This window comes from Talpa europaea (genome assembly GCF_964194135.1).
Source record: "Talpa europaea genome assembly, chromosome: 10".
NCBI lineage: Eukaryota > Metazoa > Chordata > Mammalia > Eulipotyphla > Talpidae > Talpa > Talpa europaea.
In genome coordinates, this window is record NC_140077.1 from 56,110,160 (window position 1) to 56,135,393 (window position 25,234).

The window sequence follows — 25,234 nt, forward strand, 5'->3', positions numbered from 1 at the left end:
ATAAATGATGATGAACATTTTTTCCTTGTGCCTATTGGCCATCTGTATGTCTTTGGAGAAGTGCCTATTTAGTTCCTCTGCCCAATTTTTGATTGGGTTATTTTGTTTTCTTTTTTGCTTATGTATGAGTTCTTTGTAAATTGTTGATATCAGCCCTTTTCAGATGTGTAATATGCAAATGCTTCCCTCCATTCAGTGGGGTGTCTCTTCATTTTAGTTATGGGCTCTTTTACAATGTAGAAGCTTTTAAATTTTACTCAGTGTTTGAGTATCTGATGACTCATAAATTTGAGGTTGCTTCAAATATTGAGTCCATTTAAATTATTAAAAATTTGATGAAATAATGAAGCTATAAAAGGAATAGTAAAATAAAAAATGTATAACCTTTCTTACAAAAAACAGACAAGTTTAACATATTTCCCAAATATTTTTACTCCTCCAAGTGGTACGAACTATATCTATTATAAATAAATTTTATCAATGTTTTTATTGTTATGTTTCCAATATTCTATAACATCCTCTAACAAAAAACTTCTCAATCACAGATCTTCTGATTGCATATCTGGAGACGTAATAATAGCAGTGACTTAAATGATTTTAAAAGAGTGATCCACCATGTTTTCATCTTAAAAGCTATTAAATAAAACCAAAAATTTTAGAGTCAAAAGCAAAAGAAAATAGTATCATTTGTCCGACCCTAATACTAACAACTGAGTTCATACGAGGAAAGTCAAGTGTAGATTAAAGAATCCAAAAAAATACAACTTTGTCCATTTGTCATTAGTACTTTTTTTAGCTTTTTCTCCTAAGAAATATCATTCAAGTAATTTTAAAAAAATAGCATTTTGATCATTAATACTGTCATATTTGTAAAAAAAAAGTTAACATCATTATTTGTATAAATCTTTTATAAGGTTATATTGCTATTTTCAGTTTTGGGATAGGATACGGATTATCTCTCCGATAAGGTACGGAGGAATAATGCAAAAGGCAGCTCTAGACTTCACACCCCTTAAAACATATTTGGCTGTCTGTTCCTTTGGAAATTTTTGTATCGTTTTCTGAAGTGGAATAAGTAGAGGTGTCATACTTACAAACCTCACCACCCACTCACTTTGAGCCAGTGAGGCTGACCTTTTTTCACAGAATGGAGATAACACCAGCATTTAAAGCAGTGTAAATGTAGCTTTATGCAGTATGAAGAGAACTCAGATGATGGGTCAACTTACTCAGATTAATCTTTTTTTTTTAAGATTGATTTTTTATTTATACAAGCACTGGGTACAATCAGAAGCGCAGGGGGGTGAGAAAATTCACCAGAGCCAGAGCGGGGAGCAGAACAGGCAGAAGAACTGAAGTTCACTGCTGAGGGGAGCAGTGGGCATGGCAGGAGAGGTCTGCGCACCATGTGGGACCCTCGCTGGTGGCTGGGGATGGAACTGGCACTGCAGAGGCTGCGGCAGCTTTGCAGCCCAGCGCTCAACCACTGCGCCACCAAGGGAGGCCCACTCAGATTAATCTTTATGGAATTTTGCTCTGAACTACTACTCTAAGTATATTTTATAGTCATAAACATACTTAATCCTCAGAACAAACTTAGGAGGTAGATTATTATATTTCATATTAATGATGTGGAAATTGAGACAGATACTATTTAATTTGCTCAAAGTTATGTAACTAATGAGTTGAAGAACCTGAATTTAAAAAGTAGCCTGAATTTTATTAATAGCTCAATAAAACTACTAAAATTGATCAAATTTTATTTTTCTTTTTCCTACAAGTAAGTGTATATTGTTTTGTTCTCTTGGTATTTAAAGATTACCACTTTGATCTATCTGTGCCTAGAAATTATAAAAACAAAGGCCACACCCTTTATCAGTTAGAAAAAAAATATGTATGGGCCAGATTTAGGAAAAAAAAAAGCTTTTTTATTCTTTTAGAAAGAGAAATACAAGAATAGTTTTCATTTTAAATTGTGTATGACCTAGTACAATGATCTTTGAAATTTAAGACCTGTGTATCCTATAGGTAAGCAAAAATTAACTTGTGCTATTAATATTACTTTAAAATACATAGAGTCACATATGCTGTTGGACATATACCTTTTATAAAACTCAAAAATAAAACAGTAGGAAGGATGACATAAAATGTATCTAAAGAGAGACTGAAAATATCTCCTTTGTGTGTCCTGATGAACCTTATATATGGCACAGTGGAAGGAATCCTGGTGAGGAGTTAAAAACTAGACAATCTCAGAACAATTGGCCTGCCAGAAGCATTTAGTCTATAAAGAGGTTGGACAATCATTTAAACACTGAGCAAATACACATGAAAATTTGGATTTCTACCATTTTCTAGAAAATCAAAAGACCTGGCAACACTGGCTTACATATCCATGTGACAACCATTGACAGAACTTGAGCACCATCTGGTCTCTTTAGACAAGCCCTGCACCACATAATTTATCACAGCCTTTGCCATCACCACTATTGTCTCCTTAGGCTAATTAGCTCCCTTTTTTTGTGCTTGCCCCCCACCGAAGCTCTGAATTAAAGACTCAGAGTCCCTATCCCTATTCTACCATGATCCATAAGAGGGTCATTTTTAGTAATTCCATATGAATACTTTCTTTGGTTTAAAAAAGAAACTGAGCACATTATTCTTTCAATAATTCTTGCGTGTTCCCTGGTCACCAATATCTCATTCAAATTCTTCACTTACTGGAAGCTTAGGAATTGAAATGTTATCCATCCAAATGTTTCAAAGGACATAAGTGGTAAACATTAATGGTTTATCCTTACTCTTATTTGGAAAAATTAAGTCAAAATCATCATTCTACAAGAAAATAATTAGCATTTTAATGATATGTTCCTTCTTATTCATTGTGACACAAATACCTATTGAAATTTTCATGTAGAATGTTAACAATGAGGTACCATCTTCAATTGTTATAGAATAACTTATACTTTATAACTGAATTGTGCTATAGATAAGATACATTTAATAACATAAACTGATGCACAGGATTCATTGATGTAGTGTCAGGTTTTTAAAGGGTGTATGTAATTCTGATATCATCAGTATTGTAACTTCTCAATGAACTGAATTACAAATTAAATAACAGAAATGATATTTCTCTTAGAGATTGCTTGTCTACAAATTCATGTAGATAAACAGTTTCAGTGCATTAAACAGGCATATTACTTCATGAATGGATTGTTGGCACAGGTAATTAACTATGAAGTTATTAGGCTTTTCTGTTCTATGACAGTTGACTGCAGATTAATGAACTTGTCAAATGTTTCTTTCTCTTATTATTTCAGATCTGTCCTGAGTGGAATTTGATAAAAGATGTTTAAAATTTTTTACCCCTGGAAATGTACCCCTGCAGGGATTGTCCTGAGCATTTTCTTCGCAATCTGCATGGGACAGTATGATGATGGTAAGTCTGCTTTTAGTCTGACCTTAAGAGTTTGCCAGGATTCCTGTAATAAATGGAAAACAAACACCAGAGAAATGAATAATGATAATTTGTAGTTCATTTTTAAAGATTATTAGCACCATACAATGATTTACCTTCATTGAAATTATTTTACAGAGGTGGCATTCAATATATTTTATTCCTTAAAAAGGTCTACAGTATGGTAGAAAATACAAAATGAGTCTTATTTGAATGCTTTCTAATTCTTACTAAGCAAATGTTAAATTGATATAAGAAAAATAGTAAATTATATTTACTAGTCCTTGAATAAACAGAAACAATATTCTCAAATAAGGTTTAGGGATAGAAAACATTCTGACATTTCCTGTGAGAAAAGATCTCAAAAGGGGTCAAAAGTAGACTGTGTAAGTGATTTTAATACTAGAACTTGAATTGGGTATTATATAATCCCTCACTATTTTATTTGGAAAGAGTGGGGAAAATGTAAATATCTGAAATTAGACATTGCAAGTTATTTCCTGACATGAAGTCATTCACTCTAGTGCTCTAGTCATCAAGCTCCTAAGGAACCATTCAACATGTTAAATACAGTGACCCAAATACTCCTATATTAGATATTTTCATATTGAAGGATGCTTGCTTTGAATACCATATAATGAGGGTTGGGATGTATATACTACCTTAAGTTTCATGAGAGTAAAGCATGGATAAAATTCTCCATCCTATCTTTGCTATTCAAGAAAACTGAGTTTTGTCCTTTTAAGAATTTTTACTGTTTTTTTTGTTTTCTTTTTACTTTTCATTATATTTATTGATATTTGTTTGGCATTCAGAGTACATAGGCAAGTAACCATCTCCTCACCCTTGTTGCCTGTTATATAGTTGTTCTTAGTAGCAGTAAAGAATCTGAGTTTGTTTTATGCTTTGCGTATAGATTGAATGATCTGAAGATAAGATGAATTAATGTGAAACTATCCCAAACAGTGTTCAAATGGTACACATTTTAGGACTTTCTCTGTCCTCTAAAGTCAGAAAAATATATGCTTATTTTGGAATTTGCAGAAAAATTCACAATAGCAACTATTTTCATAAAGTCAGCAGCCTATTTCTCTGAAAAGCTGTGCTGATTAGCAGAGTGTTTACTTCAAGTGCATTTGAAGTTAATGTTCATGGTATTATTTATAAATATTGTGAATATCTAGTGAAAATACAAATTTTAAATAGTAATGATAAATACATAATGTATATGCTACTTTGAAACAAACAAGAACCAATGAAATTTAAAAAAAAAAGTCTTTACATTAAAAGGATGTTTTAATTTTACCCCCCAGAATAGATGTTTAATCAGTGAGTCAATATTTATTTATGTTATAGATCATTTTTTAAATTAATATTTTGTGTTCATACTGAGCAGGAAAGAATTTATTGCCATTGTTCACATTTAACGTTTACAAACCCAGTGCTTTTTAGGAGTATGATTTAAATTGTCATAGAACATCACTCTTGGTTTAACCTGTAATGTTATATAAATTGGTTTCATTAATAAATACATTATAGCTCTGGTCTTTCTAAATGTACTCTTCTAACCTCCAAAGTAAGATTACCAGGTCACTTCTGGCCATTATGTAGTCTGATTTTTGAAGCTGAGTGGAAATTCACACTACCAAGTGATAGCATTGTGTTCAGTAGTGTTATCCTCTAAAGTTGGGGATGATTCCCTAACAGTCACAGTTAGATTCCCTAAGAGCCACCTCAATTGTCTCTTTCTGGAAATAATTCTTAGGAAAGTTTAAGGGACAGATACTGCTGCAGAAAAATATGCATTTTATGCAATGTTTTATATGGATTTCTTAACTTGTTATGCTCTCCATCATTGCTTGCATACTTGCAAACTTCAGTGCTCCCCGCAGAAGTAACATATTCTTTTCTCTAAGGTCTTGCTCCAAGTCTTTACCTCTCTCTGATCTCCCTCAATTAAGGGTTCTTTGACATCACTTTCATTCAATTATTCAGTTATTTATGCCTGTGAACAGCTAATGTTTTTTAAAAATTCATATAAAATTGGAGTCCGTTCTATGCAGAATTAAAATCAGATCTTGGAAAAGAATAGCTAATACATAAAAGAACACTAAACTAAAATATGTAACATGGATTTCTTGAAACTTTTTATCTAAATGTGTGGGTATGCAGGTACTTGGTTAGATTGAAGATGAAATAAAATTGAAGGAGTGATGGTCATAAACATGAGAGACATGAAAGAAAAAGTAAAAATGAAAAGTATAATTTTTTGATTGATAAGCTGCTGGTTAGATTACCCCATTATGATATCTGATAACTAATTAACACACAAAGTAAGTTAACATAAAGATAAGTGGAGAAAATGTTTACATTACGAAAAGGCTATTTGCATAATAGGCTAGATTTTTTTTTAAATAATAAATTTTATTTTTATATTCCCCCATACAAATGCAAACGCCCCATTCGGACCCCAATCCTTCCCCTCCCGCCCCCCACCCCCCAAAAAGTGTCTCTGATTCATAGTTTTTTGTTGATTTTGATTTTCACTTTCTTATATTCATTTTCCTGGTCCCTTATTTAAGTTTTCTAGATTCCTGCTATGAGTGAGACCATCCGGTATTTTTCTTTTTCTTTTTGGCTTATTTCGTTGAGCATGATCCCTTTCAGCGCCATCCATGTTGCTGCAAATTGCATGTGTTTATCTTTTTTGAATGCTGAGTAATATTCCATGGTATATATGTACCACATCTTCTTGATCCAGTCATCTATTTTTGGGCATTTGGGCTGTTTCCAAAGCTTAGCTATTGTAAATAGTGCTGCTATAAACATAGGGGTGCAGGTGTTCTTTGGAATTGATGTTTCTGTGCCCTTTGGGTAAATACCTAGGAGTGGAATTGCTGGATCATATGGAAGCTCTATGTTTAGTAGGTCCAGAAATCTCCACACAGCTCTCCATAGTGGTTGGACCAGTTTGCACTCCCACCAACAGTGCAGAAGAGTTCCTTTTTCTCCAACCCTCGCCAACATTTGTTGTTGCGTTTTTTTTAATATGTGCCATTCTCACTGGTGTGAGATGGTATCTCATGGTAGTTTTGATTTGCATTTCCCTGATTACAAGTGATGTTGAACATTTTTTCATATGTCTGTTAGCCATTTGCATTTCCTCTTCAGAGAAGTTTCTTTTTAGCTCTTCTGCCCATTTTTTGACTGGATTATTTTTTTTGTTGTTGCTGAGTCTTATCAGCTCTTTACAGATTTTTGTGATCAGTCCTTTATCATTAGTGTTGGGTGCAAAAATGTTCTCCCAGTTGGTGGGGTTTCTCTTTGTTTTTGTTATTGTCTCTTTTGCTGTGCAGAAGCTCTTTAATTTGATGTAGTCCCAGCTGTTTGTCTTTGTCTTCACTATCACTGCTTTGGGTGATGTGTCTGTAAAGATGTCTTTGATATGCAAATCACGTAGTGTTTCGCCTATATTTCCTTCTATGTATTTTATGGTTTCAGGTCTTATGTCTAGTTCTTTAATCCATTTTGAGTTGAATTTTGTGTATGGTGTGAGGTAGTGGTCAAGCTTCATTCTTTTGTATGTAGCAACCCAGTTTTCCCAGCACCATTTATTGAACAAACTTTCTTTGCTCCAATGCATAGTCTTTGCTCCTTTGTCAAAGATTAGTTGACCATAAATCTGTGGGTTTATTTCTGGATTTTCTATTCAATTCCATTGGTCTGTATGTCTGTTCTTGTTCCAATACCATGCAGTTTTGATGATTATGGCTTTGTATTATAGTTTGAAGTCTGGGAGTGTGATGCCTCCATTTCCTTCTTTTTTTTTCAGTAGAGTTTTGGCTATTCGGGGTTTTTGGTGATTCCATATGAATTTCATCAATAATTGTTCTATTTCTTTGAAGAATGCCATTGAGATTTTGATTGGAATAGCATTGAATCTGTATATTGCTTTTGGTAGGATGGCCATTTTAATAATGTTTATTCTTCCAATCCATGAGCAGGGGATGTCTTTCCATTTCTTTGTGTCTTCTTCTATTTCTTTTAACAGTGTTTTATAGTTTTCTTTGTATAGGTCCTTTACCTCTTTTGTTAGATTTATTCCCAAATATTTGATTTTTTTTGTTTCGATAATAAAAGGGATGTTTTTTTTCATTTCTTCTTCTTCAGATTTATTGTTTATGTATAGGAAGGCTACTGACTTTTGCGTGTTGATTTTGTATCCTGCCACTTTACTGAATTGATTGATGAGTTGAATTAGTTTTTCTGTGGAGATTTTGGGGTTCTCTATGTATATTATCATATCATCTGCAAAGAGTGATAGTTTGACTTCTTCTTTTCCTATTTGTATTCCTTGGATGTCTTTCTCTTGTCTTATTGCTCTGGCTAGGACTTCCAGTATTATATTGAAAAGCAGTGGTGAGAGTGGACATCCTGGTCTTGTTCCAGATCTTAATGGAATTGCTTTCAGCTTTTCGCCATTGAGAATGATACTGGCTGTTGGCTTGTCATAGATGGCCTTTATGATGTTGAGGTATGTTCCTTGTATCCCAAGAATTTCAATGGCTTTTAACATGACTGGGTGTTGCACTTTGTCGAAAGCTTTCTCAGCATCTATTGATATTATCATATGGTTTTTATATTTCTTTTTGTTGATGTGTTGGATAACGTTGATTGATTTTTGGATGTTAAACCATCCTTGTGCCCCTGGAATGAATCCAACTTGGTCATGGTGAATTATCTTATGGATACATTGTTGGATTCTGATAGCTAAAATTTTATTGAGGATTTTTGCATCAGTGTTCATTAGGGAGATTGGCCTATAGTTTTCCTTTTTTGTGTTGTCCTTATTCGGTTTTGGTATTAGTGTAATATTGGCTTCATAGAACGTGTTTGGTATTGTCCCTTCCTTCTCAATTTTTTGGAAGAGTTTGTGAAGGATAGGCACTAATTCGTCTCTGAATGTTTGGTAGAATTCATTTGTAAATCCATCAGGTCCTGGGCTTTTGTTTTTGGGGAGGTTTTGGATTACCATTTCAATTTCGCTGCTTGTAATTGGTCTGTTTAGGTGTTCTATTTCTTCTTTATCTAGCTTTGGGTGATTGTAGAGTTGTAGGAATTTGTCCATCTCCTCTAGATTGTTGAACTTGTTTCCATATAACTGTTCATAGTAGTTACTGATTATTCTTTTGATTTCTGCTGTGTCCGTTTTGATTTCTCCTCTCTCATTTATGATCCTGTGTATTTGTGCTTTCTCCCTTTTTTCCTTTGTGAGCCTGGCTAGGGGTTTGTCTATTTTATTTATTTTTTCAAAGAACCAGCTCTTGGTTTCATTGATCTTTTGGATTGTTTTTTTAGTTTCAATTTCATTTATTTCTGCTTTGGTTTTTATTATTTCTTTTCTTCTACCGGTTTTGGGGGTTTTTTTGTTGTTCTTTTTCTAGATCTTTGAGCTTCGAGATTAGGTTGTTTCTTTGAGTTCTTTCTTGTTTTTTGATGTGAGCTTCTATTGCTATATATTTTCCTCTTATTACTGCTTTTGCTGCATCCCATACATTTAGGATATTGGTGTCCTCCTTGTCATTCAATTCAAAGAATTTTTTAATTTCTTCTTTGATCTCCTCGTTAGTCCAGTGGTCTTCCAGTAGTGTGGCTTTTAATCTCCATGAGGTAGGATAGTTCCTTGCCTTCTTTTTATGATTTATTTCTAGTTTGATGCCTTCGTGGTCAGAAAAGATGGTTGGTATGATTTCAATCTTGGTGTATCTGTTGATGTTTGTCTTGTGCCCCAGTATGTGATCGATCCTGGAGAACGATCCGTGTGCGCTTGAGAAAAATGTGTACTCCGTTTTTTTTGGGTTTAGTGTTCTATAGATGTCTGTTAAGCCCAAATGCTCTAGGTCCTTATTTAGAGCTTTAGTTTGTTTACTTATTTTTTGTCTTGTTGATCTATCCATTGTTGATAGTGGTGTGTTGAAGTCTCCCACTACGTATGTGTTTTCTCTGATGTCTGTTTTCAGGGAGGACAACAGTTGTCTGATATATTTTGGTGCTCTTTCGTTTGGTGAGTATATGTTAATGAGTGTTATTTCTTCTTGAAGTATTGTCCCCTTAATCATAATGTAGTGACCATTGGGGTCTCTTTTTATTTTTTTGAGTTTGAAGTCTGTTTTATCTGATATAATTATAGCTGTTCCTGCTTTCTTTTTTGGCCCATTTGCTTGTAGGATTGTTTTCCATCCTTTGACTTTGAGCCTATTTTTATCTTTTGTAGCTAAATGTGTTTCCTGGAGACAGCAAAAGGTTGGGTTTTGTTTCTTAATCCAGGCTGCATCTCTGTGTTTTTTATTGAAGAGTTTAGTCCATTTACATTTAGAGTTAATATTGATATGTTAGCATCTGTATTTGCCTTTGTGTTTGTCTTTCCTTTGATTTTATTTATTTATTCTTTTAATAACTTTTTTTTTTTTGGTCTTCTTTCGTTGTTATTCGTCCCTCTGAGGTTCTGGCTTTAGGATTCCTTGTAGTATTTTTTGGAGTGGGGGTTTAGTCGTAATGAAATTCCGGAGTTTCTCTTTGTCTGGAAAGGCCATATTCTTTCTTCATGGAGGAAAGAGAGCTTTGCGGGATAGAGTATTCTTGGTTGGCATCTGTTTTCTTGGAGTCTGTTGACTATGTCCCTCCACTCTCTCCTTGCCCGTAGTGTTTCTTCAGAGAAGTCTGATGTCAGCCTGATTGGTTTTCCTTTGAATGTTATCTGTTTCTTCCCTCTTGTCAGCTTCATTATTTTTTCCTTGTCCTGGATTCTTGGGAGCTTTACTATTATGTGTCTTGCTGTGTTTTTCCTTTCGTCGTGGAAGTTTGGTGTTCTTCTTGCTTCTTGTATATCAATTTTCAGCTCCTTCTTCGCATTTGGGAAGTTCTCTTCAATTATATCCATGAATATTTTCTCTGTTCCTACATCTCTCTCCTCTCCTTCTGGAATTCCTATAACTCTTATATTTCCTTTCCTCATGGAGTCAGATAGTTCCCGAAGTCTTTCTTCATTCTTTTTCCTTCGTACTTCTCTTTCCTTTTCTGTTTTGGTTCTTTTTATTTCTGTGTCTTCAACAGTACTTATTCGCTCTTCCATTTCACCTATTCTGCTTTCATTGCTTTTCCCAGAGTTCTTTAGTTCCTCCATTAATTCTTTGATCTCCTGCATTTCTTTTACTTCCCTCTTTAGGGAATCAATTTCCTTCTTCTGATCTATCACTTTTTTAGTCATGGCAATTTTAAATTCTCTTTCTGGAAGGCTCAGAAGTTCTTCCAAATTGCTGTCGTTGCACTCTGGGGAGTGGTTTTCTTTTTGTGGTGTGCTTCTTTCCTGAGGAGTTGTTAGGTTGCGTGTGGTTCTTCTACTCCTTACTGTTTGTTTTCTAATTTGTCGTATGCGTTGGGACACTGTGTTGCTCGGACTGACTGGCATCTTGGGTGAACTTCTCCGTTCCCCTCTGGCTCTTCCAGGAGCCATCTCTGTCTTCTGGGGGAGCTTTTTGCAGTTTTTACTGAAGAAATGTCCCTGTTCTAAAATGGCGAAGCGGGATGCAGTCCCTGCGCCTCCGGTTTCAGGCACACTCTTCTGCGCACCCGGTCTGCCCCGGACGTGGGTGTCTGCTCCCTCTGTGGGCTCAGACTGCTGGTCAGAAGGGGCCTGGCGTGGGCTAACTTCCCGGATGGCCACTGGGTCCTCCAGAAGCCTTCTGCCCTTTTCAAGCAGTCTTAAGAAATTTCCTGTTCTATGGGGTGTTAGTGACTTTTTTTTCCTGGTCGCTAGGTGGCGCCAGAGATCTCTCCTATTGTCCTTGGGGGGCTGTTTTTCGCCTCCCCCCACCCCGTGGGACAGGGAACAGAGCGGGAATGGTAGGGTACACCTCAACAGCTTTGGGGTGCTGTGTCTGCCTTGTGCCCCACCGTCGTGGAGAACCCATGCCCCGAATTTTCGTGCCCCGGGTCTCAGTTCAAAGCCCTCAGTTCCAGGACGCGGGCTATAGCCCAGTTCAGTGGCGTGGGAATGGCGCCTTTTGCACCGCTCCCGTGCCTGGGCGCCTGGTTCTTGCTTACTCAGGGAGTGACCTTCACCTCAGTGAGGACATTCCGCGCGTCTCCCCGCAAGCCTAGGTCGCAGGCGCGGGTACCTGGGCAGCCGTGATCCAGGTCTGCATTTGCTTTTCAAGTGCGCCCAGCACGCCGCTTTTCAGCGCAAGCTTACCAGCAGCCCGGGCTGTGTGCGTGTCTCCCGGGGTCTTTGTTCTTCTCTAATGGCGCCCGGAGCCGTTCGCTCACTGCAGCGGCGAATACTTCAGGGTTCGCCTCAGCTCCCGTTCACGGGGTATGGTGGCTGCACTAGTTCCTTTCCACTCACAGTCCCGCTTGCTGCGTCATTTGTTCTTGTTGGCCGTTTTGGTTTGTTGTTTTCCTCCTCTCTGCCTGTCGGAGAGTGCCGCCTCTGTGGGCGGGGGTGGGGAGCAGGGTTCTGTGCTTCCCTCCCTTCTAGTCCTCTTTTATGGCCACTTTCTTCTTCGGGTAGTTTGCTGGAGTCACCCGTTTATCTTCCGTGTCCCAGTTCTCACTGGGACCTGCCGCTTTTCCTCCCTATTAACTTTTTTTAATGGGAGATCTTACTCGCAGCGTCTCCTCGCCGCCATGTTGCTCCGCCCCCCTCTAGTTTTTCTTTAAATCTAGGATTCATGGGCCTCCCCAGTGGTGCAACAGGTTGAGCACAGTGCTGTGAAGCTGTCTGCAGGCAGGTTTGAACCCGGGCTGCCAGGGAGATGCCCACATGGCGCAGCAGACCTCTCCTGTCTCGCCCGTTGCTCCCCTCAGCGTGCTTTCGTCCATCTGCCTGTTCTGTTCCCTGCTCTGTCTCTGGTGAATCCTCTCACCCTCTCGCATCTCTGGCCTGTACCCCAGCTCTTGTATAAATAGAATAAATCTTTTTTTAAAGATTTATTTGTTTATTTCTACAAGCACTGGGTACAGTCAGAAGCACGGGAGGAATTCTCATGAATTCACCAGAGCCAGAGCGGAGAGCAGAGCAGGCAGACTGACGAAGTGCACTGCAGAGGGGAGCAGTGGGCAGCAGGAGAGGTCTGCGCACCATGTGGGACCCTCCCTCGGTGGCCGGGGATTGAACCAGCACTGCAGAGGCTGTGGGCAGCTTCGCAACCCAGCACTCAACTGCTGCGACACCAGGGAGGCCTTAAATAGAATAAATCTTAAAAAAAAAAAAAAAAAAAAACCTAGGACTAGGATTCTTCTCAACTTTTAATTAAAATATTTCCTGTGTTTTGCTGTGCATTTTCTTAGTTATATGGGAGTTGAAAGAAAAAAATATTATATTGTTTATTTAATGAATACTTTATCCTGAAATGAAATAGTCTAGTGTCACCCAACTCTATAAAACTGCTTCCTAGAAAAAATATATAATTATTATTTCTAATATTTTATAACAAAATTTTTACTGAAAGCTTTGCCTAAGTGGGCCTCCCCGGTGGTGCAGCTGTTAAGCGCTGGGTTGCGTAGCTGCCCGCAGCCTCTGCAGTCCTGGTTCACGATCCCCTGCCCCGGGGCTAGGGTCCCACATGGTGCACAGACCTCTCCTGCCGCCCACTGCTCCCCTCAGCAGTGTATTTCCTCAGTCTGCCTGTTCTGCTCTCCGCTCTGGCTCTGGTGAATTCTCTCACCCTCCCTTACTTCTGACTATACCCGGTGCTTGTATAAATAAATAAATAAATCTTACACAAACAAACAAACCAAAAAAAAAAAACTTTGACTAAGTTTTGAGTTTTTTTTATATTTCTTATTTGAATTGCTGGTTAAATCTTTAGATTTAGTAATAAAATATATAGATGACCTATTCCGTAATGAAAATTTAATGTGTTTGGTGACTATATTAGATCTAAAGATGAATTAGTAACGTAAGTGATCTTAATAACATTGCACTGAAAAAAAAAAAATCAGTATTTACCTAAGTAATAGAAGACTAGAGAAATGATAGATTTTTAATATGGTGTTTTATTATCCAACACCTTATAATAGGAGAACATTGGGGTTAATATTTTAGTTTATATTTTAATGCATTACCAAGCATCAGAATTTTATTGAATGGGCACATATGCGCTGCCCTAAAGGGAATATATGCCCTGGCCCCAAATATACTGTGGGGTACCTGGAAAGGATTCAGGTCTATCTTCTCTTTTATATAATTTTTAAAGATTTATTTGATTTATTTATGCATAAATAAACTGGTGCATAAATAAATAAGCATGGCTCTCATGTTTATGACCATTACTCCTACAAGAACTGGTGTGTAGGTCAGAGGTGCATGGGGTGAAAGATTCACCAGAGTCAGAGTAGCAAACAGAACAGGCAGATCTACTGAAATACACTGCTGAGGGGAGCAGTGGGCAAGACAGGAGAGGTCTGCTGCACCATGTCGGTTAGCTCCTTGGGTGGGGATCGAGCTCATGCCAGAGTGGCTGGCAATAGCTTGATAGTACTGAGACTTAACCCCTGTGCTACCAGGGAGGCCCTTCTCTTTTATGTCTTATGTGAAGTAAAAAATGTGTAAAACCTAGCCTTTGTTCAAACATATTATTTTTACAGTGAGGTAAATAGATCAAGATGTCTATATGTCTATAAGGTCTGTGTTTTTATTATTTTCACTTTGATTTTGATTTCATAAATGAATGATAAAAGAAAAATGAGCGAGGATAAAGAAATGATGATATATCCCAGCATATATGTATGTGTGTGTGTGTGTGTCTATACACACACACATACCCCAGTATATGTGTGTGTTAGAGAGATTCCCTAAATGTGCACAGGAAAAAAAAAATATATATATATATATATATATATCTCATTCCATATTATTTTCATGTTATATATATGGTATGTTTTATTTTTACTTTATGTTATTTTCTCTACATTTTCAAGTTGCCCATATAAATACATATCACCTCTATATTCAGATAGGAAAAGTATTTAAAAAATATACATATATACATGTGTCATAATATCAAGCAGTTTGAAAGGTATTTTAAAATGTGTGTGTGTGTGTGTGTGTGTGTGTGTGTGTTAGAGAAACAAAGAGAGAGAGACAGATATACCCTAAATGAGTGCAGACCATCAAAGCCAACATGACTTTATTAAGGAAAGGGTTCTCCCTGGCTGCTCAAGCATTTAGCCCAAAAGTCAAGTTTTCCAACTTGCCTCTGAATTTTTCCATATATTAACATGTATCTATGAAGTGAATGTATCCCTTATATAGAGCATAATCAGAACAACATCAGAGACCATGTTTACAACCTCAGAAAGTCACAACACTTCCTGAGACTCAGTTCTCTTATAATAATAACTCCCTAAAACTCAAATTCATATAGTTTAGCACAGTACCTGGTATATGACCTATGCTCACAAATATTTTATTGCTATTCTCGTTATTTGTATGTAATTATGATTTTTTTATAAACTTGAATGTTTATTTATAAACAGTCCTTCATGCTTCTTTGCACTATGTGTATATTCTTTTTATATGTCTGCCCAGAATTGCCAAACACTTGAAGACTAAACTTTAATAAATTTCATTTCATTCTTGAAAGTATTAAGTTATATCCCTTCCTTGGAGAGCTTATTGATGCATGAGAGACTTTAAGTGAAGTTTGTAGAATGCATCCATGTTTATTTTTAGGCTTGAATTTACATAATACTTAGAAGGTCAATGATGAGATAGATATGTCAGTTAATTAAGGGTGTAACTGTATCTTCCTAATGACTGATTCTAAATCCTGGAGACAATTTTTATAACATGTGCAGATGTCATAAAGTAGTGCATGCCACTGGCATATATTGATTAAAATTAGAAGAGAATGGCATACAAATAAAAATAAACTGCTAATTCTATTATACAGATTACAATAAAATTGTAAGGGAACTATAACTACCAAGCAGATATACCACTGTTTCTGAATAAAAGGTGTCATCATTTCGATGCCTCAAGGAGAGATAGTTAAATAAATTAAGCTCTGTAAAAAGAGTTAAATGATCATAATGATTCTTGCTTTTAGGCCATTATAGATGCTTTTATAACATTCTGGAATGTTGTAGTAATTTCCCTGCCTCATCAACTGCAACACTTCCTGTGGGACATACACCGTCTTCCTAGGATTGTGCTGGAAATGCTTTTAAAACATTTTCTTTGATTTCAGTTTTTCTAAGCTTAATGCAGGATACTTCCCTCTTGATAACATCATGATTCTCTGAACATAGTACAATAAAATAGTTGATTTGAGTCTGTTTTAGTTAAAATTAATACAATTATTGGAGGTCATACGTGAGTAATTTACAGTGAACATTAATGTCTCACCTTCTTAAATTCATGGTATGATTTCTGAAGGTAGCTTACATAGAGAATGAGCAAACATTTATATGCACACACAGAGACATGATAATACGTAGTTTTAGGAAAACAAAGATATGTGTGGTGTACGTTGTCATTCAATTTCATTTATCTTAATATAAGATCAACATCATTCTTTGCCTACCCATCTCACTTATTCCATTTTATTGATTGCATTTTTGAGAGCTTAATACATTTTAATAGAAACTGTTTTTTTTCCTGCGGACTGAGAGTCCTGAATTTCAGTCTTCAAAATTTGAAGCTTTTGAAACTTAGATTTATCTATCAAGTTTACATGATTAGGTGTTATTTTGAAGGAGATGACAAGAACAAACATTGAAACTTTTAATTGTTAGTCCAATAAAACTTTCTTAAATAACCTCAATAAAAGCTTTGCTATGTCCATTTAGTAGGTTGTATGTACTCTTATATTTCTTATCTCTTTTATTTTCTGAAGATGAGTACTCTTGTGGATCTTACACCTCCTCTAAAATACACTTAGCTTTAGAGGAAAGATTTGAAGCATTCCTTACCTGTTTCTGTAACATGCAAGGTCAAAAATTATAAACTTACTGGGAAGGCGGAGCAACATGGCGGCGAGGAGACGCAGCGAGTAAGATCTCCCATTAAAACAAAGTTAATAGGGAGGAAAAGCGGCAGGTCCCAGTGAGAACTGGGACAGGGAAGATAAACGGGTGACTCCAGCAAACTACCTGAAGAAGAAAGTCGCCATAAAAGAGGATTAGAAGGGAGGAAAGCGCAGAACCCTGCTCCCCCCCACCCCACAGAGTCGGCACTCTCCGACCAGCAGAGAGGAGGAAAACAACAAACTAAAACGACCAACAAGAACAAACTACGCATCAAGCGGGACTGTGAGTGGAAAGGAACTATCTCAGCCACCACACCCCGTGAGCTGGAGCTGTGGAGAACCCTGCAGGATTCACCACGGTGGTGAGCGAACGGCTCCGGGCGCCATTAGAGAACAGCAGAGACTGCCGGAGGAAACCCACACACAGCCCCGGGCAGGCTGGTAAGCTTGCGCGGAAAAGCAGAGCGCTTGAAAAGCCAACGCAGATTGGGATCGTGGCTGCCCAGGTCCCCGTGCCTGTGACCTAGGCTTGCGGGGAGACGCGCAGAGGCCCTCACTGAGGTGAAAGCCCCTCACTGAGTAATCAGGAACCAGGCACCCAGGCACCCAGGCAACCAGGCACGGGAGCCGGGTGCAAAAGACTCCATTTTTGCGGTCACTGAACTGGGCTACAGCCCGCGTCCTGGACCTGAGGGCTTTGAACTGAGACCCCGGGCACGAAATTCGGGGCATGGATTCTCCATGATGGTGGGGCACAAGGCAGACACAGCACCCCAAAGCCGTTGAGGTTTACCCTACCATTCCCATTCTATTCCCTGTCCCACTGGGTAGAAAAATTAGCTCCGCAAGGGCTCTAGGAGAGATCTCTGGCGCCACCTAGCGACTTGAAACCAGCAGGAGCCAGTGGCCAGCTGGGAAGTTAGCCCACGCCAGGCCCCTTCCGACCAGTAGTCTGAGGCCACAGAGGGAGCAGGCACCCACGACCAGGGCAGACCGGGCGTGCAGGGAGTGCGCGCCACATCGCCATTTTAGAACAGGGACATTTCTTCTGTAAAGACTGCCTGCAGAAGGCTCCCTCAGAAGCCAGAGGTGAGCGGGGAAGCTTGCCCACGCCAGGCCCCTTCTGGCCTGCAGTCCAAACCCAGAGGGTGAACGGGAACCCACCACTAGGGCAGACCAAGCACACAGGGGAGTGTGTCCCCACATCAACATTTTAGGACAGGGACCTTTCTTCAGTAAAGACTGCTTGAAATAGACAGATGGCCCCTAGAGGAGCCAGAGGGGAGCGGAGAAGCTCACCCAAGATGCCGTCCAGTCCCAGCAACACAGTGTCCCAATGCATACGACAAATTAGAAAACAGACAGTAGGGAGTAGAAGAACCACACACAACCTAAAAACTCCTCAGGAAAAAAGCACACCACAAAAAGAAAACCACCCCCCAGATTGCAACGACAGTAACTTGGAAGAACTTCCGAGCCTTCCAGAAAGAGAATTTAAAATTGCTGTGATTAAAAAAATGACAGAACTCATAAAGGAAAACAATGATCAGAAGAAGGAAATTGAGTCCCTAAAGAGGGAAGCAAAAGAAATGCAGGAGATCAGAGAATTAATGGAGGAACTAAAGAACTCTGGGAAAAGCAATGAAAGCAGAATAGATGAAATGGAAGAACGAATAAGTACTCTTGAAGACACAGAAATAAAAAGAACCAAAACAGAAAAGGAAAGAGAAGTACAAAGGAAAAAGAACGAAGAAAGACTTCGGGAACTATCTGACTCCATGAGGAAAGGAAATATAAGAGTTATAGGAATACCAGAAGGAGAAGAGAGAGATGTAGGAACAGAGAAAATATTCATGGATATAATTGAAGAGAACTTCCCAAATGTGAAGAAGGAGCTGAAAATTGATATACAAGAAGCAAGAAGAACACCAAACTTCCACGATGAAAGGAAAAATACAGCAAGACACATAATAGTAAAGCGCAAAGAATCCAGGACAAGGGAAAAATAATGAAGCTGACAAGAAGGAAGAAACAGATAACATTCAAAGGAAAACCAATCAGGCTGACATTGGACTTCTCCGAAGAAATACTACGGGCAAGGAGAGAGTGTGGGAACATAGTCAACAGACTCCAAGAAAACAGATGTCAACCAAGAATACTCTATCCCGCAAAGCTCTCCTTCCTCTATGAAGAAAGAATAAGGACCTTCCCAGACAAACAGAAACTCTGGAATTTCATTACAACTAAGCCCCCACCCCAAAAAATATTACAAGGAGTCCTAAAGCCAGAAACTCAGAGGGACGAATAACAAGCAAAGAAGGCCAAAAAAAAAGTTATTAAAAGAATAAATATATAAAGTCAAAGGAAAGACAAACACAAAGGCAAATACAGATGCTAACATATCAATATTAACTCTAAATGTAAATGGACTAAACTCTTCAATAAAAAGACACAGAGTTGCAGCCTGGATTAAGAAACAAAACCCAACCTTTTGCTGTCTCCAGGAAACACATTTAGCTACAAAAGATAAAAATAGGCTCAAAGTCAAAGGATGGAAAACAATCCTACAAGCAAATGGACCAAAAAAGAAAGCAGGAACAGCTATACTTATATCAGATAAAACAGATTTCAAACTCAAAAAATAAAAAGAGACCCCAATAGTCACTACATGATGATCAAGGGGACAATACTTCAAGAAGAAATAACACTCATTAACATATACTCACCAAACGAAGGAGCACCAAAATATATCAGACAACTGTTGTCCTCTCTGAAAACAGACATCAGAGAAAACACATATGTAGTGGGAGACTTCAACACACCACTATCAACAATGGATAGATCAACCAGACAAACAATAAGTAAAGAAACTAAAGCTCTAAATAAGGACCTAGAGCATTTGGGCTTAACAGACATCTATAGAACACTAAACCCAAAAAAAACGGAGTACACATTTTTCTCAAGCGCACACGGATCGTTCTCCAGGATCGATCACATACTGGGGCACAAGACAAACATCAACAGATACACCAAGATTGAAATCATACCAACCATCTTTTCTGACCATGAAGGCATCAAACTAGAAATAAACCATAAAAAGAAGGCAAGGAACTTTCCTACCTCATGGAGATTAAAAACCACACTACTGGAAGACCACTGGACTAACGAGGAGATCAAAGAAGAAATTAAAAAATTCTTTGAATTGAATGACAAGGAGGACACCAATATCCTAAATGTATGGGATGCAGCAAAAGCAGTAATAAGACGAAAATATATAGCAATAGAAGCTCACATCAAGAAACAAGAAAGAACTCAAAGAAACAACCTAATCTTGAAGCTCAAAGATCTAGAAAAAGAACAACAAAAAAACCCCTAAACTGGTAGATGAAAAGAAATAATAAAAACCAAAGCAGAAATAAATGAAATCGAAACTAAAAAAACAATCCAAAAGATCAATGAAACCAATAGCTGGTTCTTCGAAAAAATCAATAACATAGACAAATCCCTAGCCTGGCTCACAAAGGAAAAAAGGGAGAAAGCACAAATAAACAGGATCATAAATGAAAGGAGAAATCACAACAGAAACAGCAGAAATCAAAAGAATAATCAGTAACTACTATGAACAGTTATATGGAAACAGTTCAACAATCTAGAGGAGATGGACAAATTCTTACAACTCTACAATCACCCAAAGCTAGATAAAGAAGAAATAGAACACCTAAACAGACCAATTACAAACAGCGAAATTGAAATTTTAATCAAAAACCTCCCCAAAAACAAAAGCCCAGGACTGGATGGATTTACAAATGAATTCTACCAAACATTCAGAGATGAATTAGTGCCTGTCCTTCACAAACTCTTCCAAAAAATTGAGAAGGAAGGGACAATACCAAACACGTTCTATGAAGCCAACATTACACTAATACCAAAACCGAACAAGGACAACACAAAAAAGGAAAACTACAGGCCAGTCTCCCTAATGAACACTGATGCAAAAATCCTCAATAAAATTTTAGCTATCAGAATCCAACAATGTATCAATAAAATGATTCACCACGACCAAGTAGGATTCATGCCAGGGACACAAGGATGGTTTAACATCCGAAAATCAATTAACATTATCCAACACATCAACAAAAAGAAATATAAAAACCAAATGATAATATCAATAGATGCTGAGAAAGCTTCGACAAAGTGCAACACCCGTTCATGATAAAAGCCCTTGAAATTCTTGGGATACAAGGAACATACCTCAACATCATAAAGACCATATATAACAAGCCAACAGCTAGTATCATTCTCAATGGTGAAAAGCTGAAAGCAATTCCATTAAGATCTGGAACAAGACAAGGATGTCCACTCTCACCACTGCTTTTCAATATAATACTGGAAGTCCTAGCCAGAGCAATAAGACAAGAGAAAGACATCCAAGGAATACAAATAGGAAAAGAAGAAGTCAAACTATCACTATTTGCAGATGATATGATAATATACATAGAGAACCCCCAAAACTCCACAGAAAAGCTAATTCAACTCATCAATCAGTTCAGTAAAATGGCAGGATACAAAATCAACATGCAAAAGTCAGTAGCCTTCCTATACATAAACAATAAATCTGAAGAAGAAGAAATAAAAAAGAAGCATCCCTTTTATTATCGAAACAAAAAAAAATCAAATATTTGGGAATAAATCTAACAAAAGAGGTAAAGGACCTATACAAAGAAAACTATTAAACACTGTTAAAAGAAATAGAAGAAGACACAAAGAAATGGAAAGACATCCCCTGCTCATGGATTGGAAGAATAAACATTATTAAAGTGGCCATCCTACCAAAAGCAATATACAGATTCAATGCTATTCCAATCAAAATTTCAATGTCATTCTTCAAAGAAATAGAACAATTATTGATGAAATTCATATGGAATCACCAAAAACCCCGAATAGCCAAAGCTCTCCTGAAAAAAAAAAAAAAAAAGAAGGGAATGGAGGCATCACACTCTCAGACTTCAAACTATACTACAAAGCCATAATCATCAAAACTGCATGGTATTGGAACAAGAACAGACATACAGACCAATGGAATCAAATGGAAAATCCAGAAATAAACCCACAGATTTATGATCAACTAATCTTTGAAAAGGATCAAAGACTATGCATTGGAGCAAAGAAAGTCTGTTCAATGAATGGTGCTGGGAAAACTGGGTCGCTACATGCAAAAGAATGAAGCTTGACCACTAACTGACACCATACAAAAAAACAACTCAAAATGGATTAAAGAACTAGACATAAGACCTGAAATCATAAAATACATAGAAGGAAATATAGGTGAAACACTACGTGATATGCACATCAAAGACATCTTTACAGACACATCACCCAAAGCAGTGATAGTGAAGGCAAAGATAAACAACTGGGACTACATCAAATTAAAGAGCTTCTGCACAGCAAAAGAGACAATAACGAAAACAAAGAGAAACCCCACCGACTGGGAGAAATTTTTGCACACAACACTAATGATAAAGGACTGATCACAAAAATCTGTAAAGAGTTGATGAGACTCAACAACAACAAAGAAAATAATCCAGTGAAAAAATGGGCAATAGAGCTAAAAAGAAACTTCTCTGAAGAGGAAATACAAATGGCCAACAGGCATATGAAAAAATGTTCAACATCACTTGTAATCAGGGAAATGCAAATCAAAACTACCATGAGATATCATCTTACACCAGTGAGAATGGCACATATTAAAAAAACTAGCAACAACAAATGTTGGCGAGGGTGTGGAGAAAAAGGATCTCTTCTGCACTGTTGGTGGGAGTGCAAACTGGTCCAACCACTATGGAGAGCTGTGTGGAGATTTCTGGACCTACTAAACATAGAGCTTCCATATGATCCAGCAATTCCACTCCTAGGTATTTACCCAAAGGACACAGAAGCATCAATTCCAAAGAGCACTTGCACCCCTATGTTTATAGCACCTCTATTTACAATAGCTAAGCTTTGGAAACAGCCCAAATACCCAAAAATAGATGACTGGATCAAGAAGATGTGGTACATATATACCATGGAATATTACTCAGCATTCAAAAAAGATAAATGCATGCAATTTGCAGCAACATGGATGGTGCTGGAAGGGATCATGCTCAGTGAAATAAGCCAGAAAGAAAAAGAAAAATTCCAGATGGTCTCACTCATAGCAGGAATCTAGAGAACTTAAATAAGGGACCAGGGAAAATGAATAACTATAAGATAGTGAAAATCAAAATCAACAAAAAACTATGAACCAGAGACACTTTTTGGGGAGTGGGGGGCGGGAGGGGTGGGATTGGTGTCAGAATGGGGGGTTTCATATGTATGGGGGATATAAAATAAAATTTATTATAAAAAAATATATAAACTTACTACACTAAACTATGACCTTAGTCCTGAAAAGATTATTTCAGTAGTTTTTATATATCCTGGCAATAGGTGCACTAAGATCCCATCTGCACATCCTTGAAGGCCAGAGAGCTAAAAAGCCAGAAAGATAATAAACTGATTAACAGAAAACCAGATGCTGAACTTAAAAAATTCTTTCTCTGCTCACATACCCATTGTGTACACTCTCACACAGTAGTCATTTCCAAGGCATCTTAGAATAGCTAAAGGTTGATACCCATTTACTTCCATTTGTCCTTGTTGAGACAGGAAAAAGAAGTAAAATTTCTAATTCAGTGCCCATATAATGCAGATAATATTAATAACAGGAAAATTAGTGCTTCCATTTGTTGTTTCAACAACATGAAATTTTTGGATTTATTGAAGAATAAAATGCTCACATTCCATTTGTGTGAAAAAGCAGAAGTCATTTTAAAAGTTATTAATGGAAATGCAAATTGAGAAAAATGTAATTGTAACTTTTCTGGGTTCTAAGTCATCAGAGAGTGACTTTTCTTAGTTGGGCATTTTCCTGTAAAAATGTTGTACCAGTTACCACATTACTTCACCTATTCCCTTAAGCTCTGCAATTTGGTTTTTCTCACAACTCTCCTAAAACTGTAGTCTCTAAGGCCTCCAATGACTACTTTTTTGGGACAAATCCTACAATTTTCTAGCATTTTGGCAAATAGCATTATCGATCTACCCTCTGCAACTTTCTTTTGCTCAGAGGTCTTTACACTGAATTTTTCAGATTGTCTACATATATTTTTCTCTATCCTTGTAATGAATATTCTATCTTTTTTTTTACTCTGTGATTTAAAGGTAGAATTCTGGGACCTCCTTGGTGCCACAGGGGTTAAAGTCTCAGTGCTATCAAGCCATCACCAGCCACTGCAGCATGAGTTCCATCCCCAGCCAGGGTGCTAACCCACATGGCACAGCAGACCTTTCCTGTTTCACCCTCTGCTCTCCCTTGGCAGTAGATCTGCCTGGTTTTTTTTTTTTTTTAAGATTTATTTTTATTTATTTATACAAGCACTGGGTACAGTCAGAAGCGCAGGAGGGTGAGAGAATTCACCGGAGCCAGAGCAGGGAGCAGAGCAGGCAGAAAGACCAAAGTACACTGCTGAGGGGAGCAGCGGGCGGCAGGAGAGGTCTGCATGCCATGAGGGACCCTCCTCCAGTGGCCAGGGAGCAGCGGGCGGCAGGAGTGGTCTGCATGCCATGAGGGACCCTCCTCCAGTGGCCAGGGAGCAGCTGGAGATTGAACCGGCTCTGCAGAGGCTGCGGGCAGCTTCGCAACCCAGTGCTCAACCGCTGCGCCACCGGGGAGGCCCAGATCTGCCTCTTTTGCTCCCCACTATGTCTTTGGTGAATCCTCTCAACCCCCCATCTCTGGCCTACACCCCAATTCTTGTATGCATAAATCAGTAAAATAAATCTTTAAAAGTTGAGTTGTCTAAATTTGTTTATATTTCTATGAGCAGTTTTATTATATAATGAACAAATTTGGGTATTTGCTGTTTGTTAATTGTCTTCTCCTTGCTCATAACGAGTCCCTCTAGCTTCCCTTACACAAAATATTTATTCAATTGTATATTCATGCTACATATAATAACTTTTTTTCTAGTCCACATTTTATCCTCTGCAGAACATTTATGTAGTGAACATTTTATTGAATATCAACTCTGGGAAAAATATTAAAGGAATAAGAATGAGGAAGTCCCTTCATTCAAGTGTAATAACTAACCAGATAGTCAACACAATGTGATGATCTCTCTAGTCTTTGTTTTTTTTTTTTTTTTGTCTCTTTCTCCCATTTTCCCATCTCTCTCTGTCTCTTAACTCTTTCTGCTAAAAGCTATTGTTTGACTGCTTGAGTGCTTATTTTTGCAATTTATTGTATTTAATGTCTGATATGAAATCAAGACATGTGCCTTTGCATCCCATACATGTTCAAAAATGTCTTGAAGTACAAATTATATAATTAATTATTATATGTGCAAACAGAATTGTTTTATAATAACCACTATCACTTATTTAGCATTAAGTCCTTCATCTTGGTAACTGTATTTAATTGTTGCAAGAGATATGCAAGTTCCTTGTGATTGTAATAATCACATATCTCACTAGTTTACACCTTGTTTACACATCTGAAAAGCTTAGAGACACAGAAAGATTTGTTGTTTTCAGAGAGTGTTATTACCCCACTAGTAAGTGGAAAAGCTGAGACTAAACCTGTTATCTCAGCTCCACATGCAGTAACCACATATTGTGTCATAACATCAAAATCTTAACCTTGCATTCCAGATTTTACTCAAAT

At 37.6% G+C, this 25,234-nt stretch overlaps 1 protein-coding gene across 1 annotated transcript in view; it reads left to right on the plus strand.

The window, feature by feature from the left end:
* Positions 1–3,423: 3,423 nt before the first annotated feature.
* PCDH15 (protocadherin related 15) overlaps positions 3,424–25,234 on the plus strand; it is a gene marked incomplete at both ends in the record, with an annotated part of 665,703 nt that continues 643,892 nt past the window's right edge. The window contains one exon of the mRNA XM_084244834.1: positions 3,424–3,442. Coding sequence (XP_084100960.1) covers positions 3,424–3,442 — 19 coding nt within the window. The remainder of the gene's footprint in view (positions 3,443–25,234) is intronic.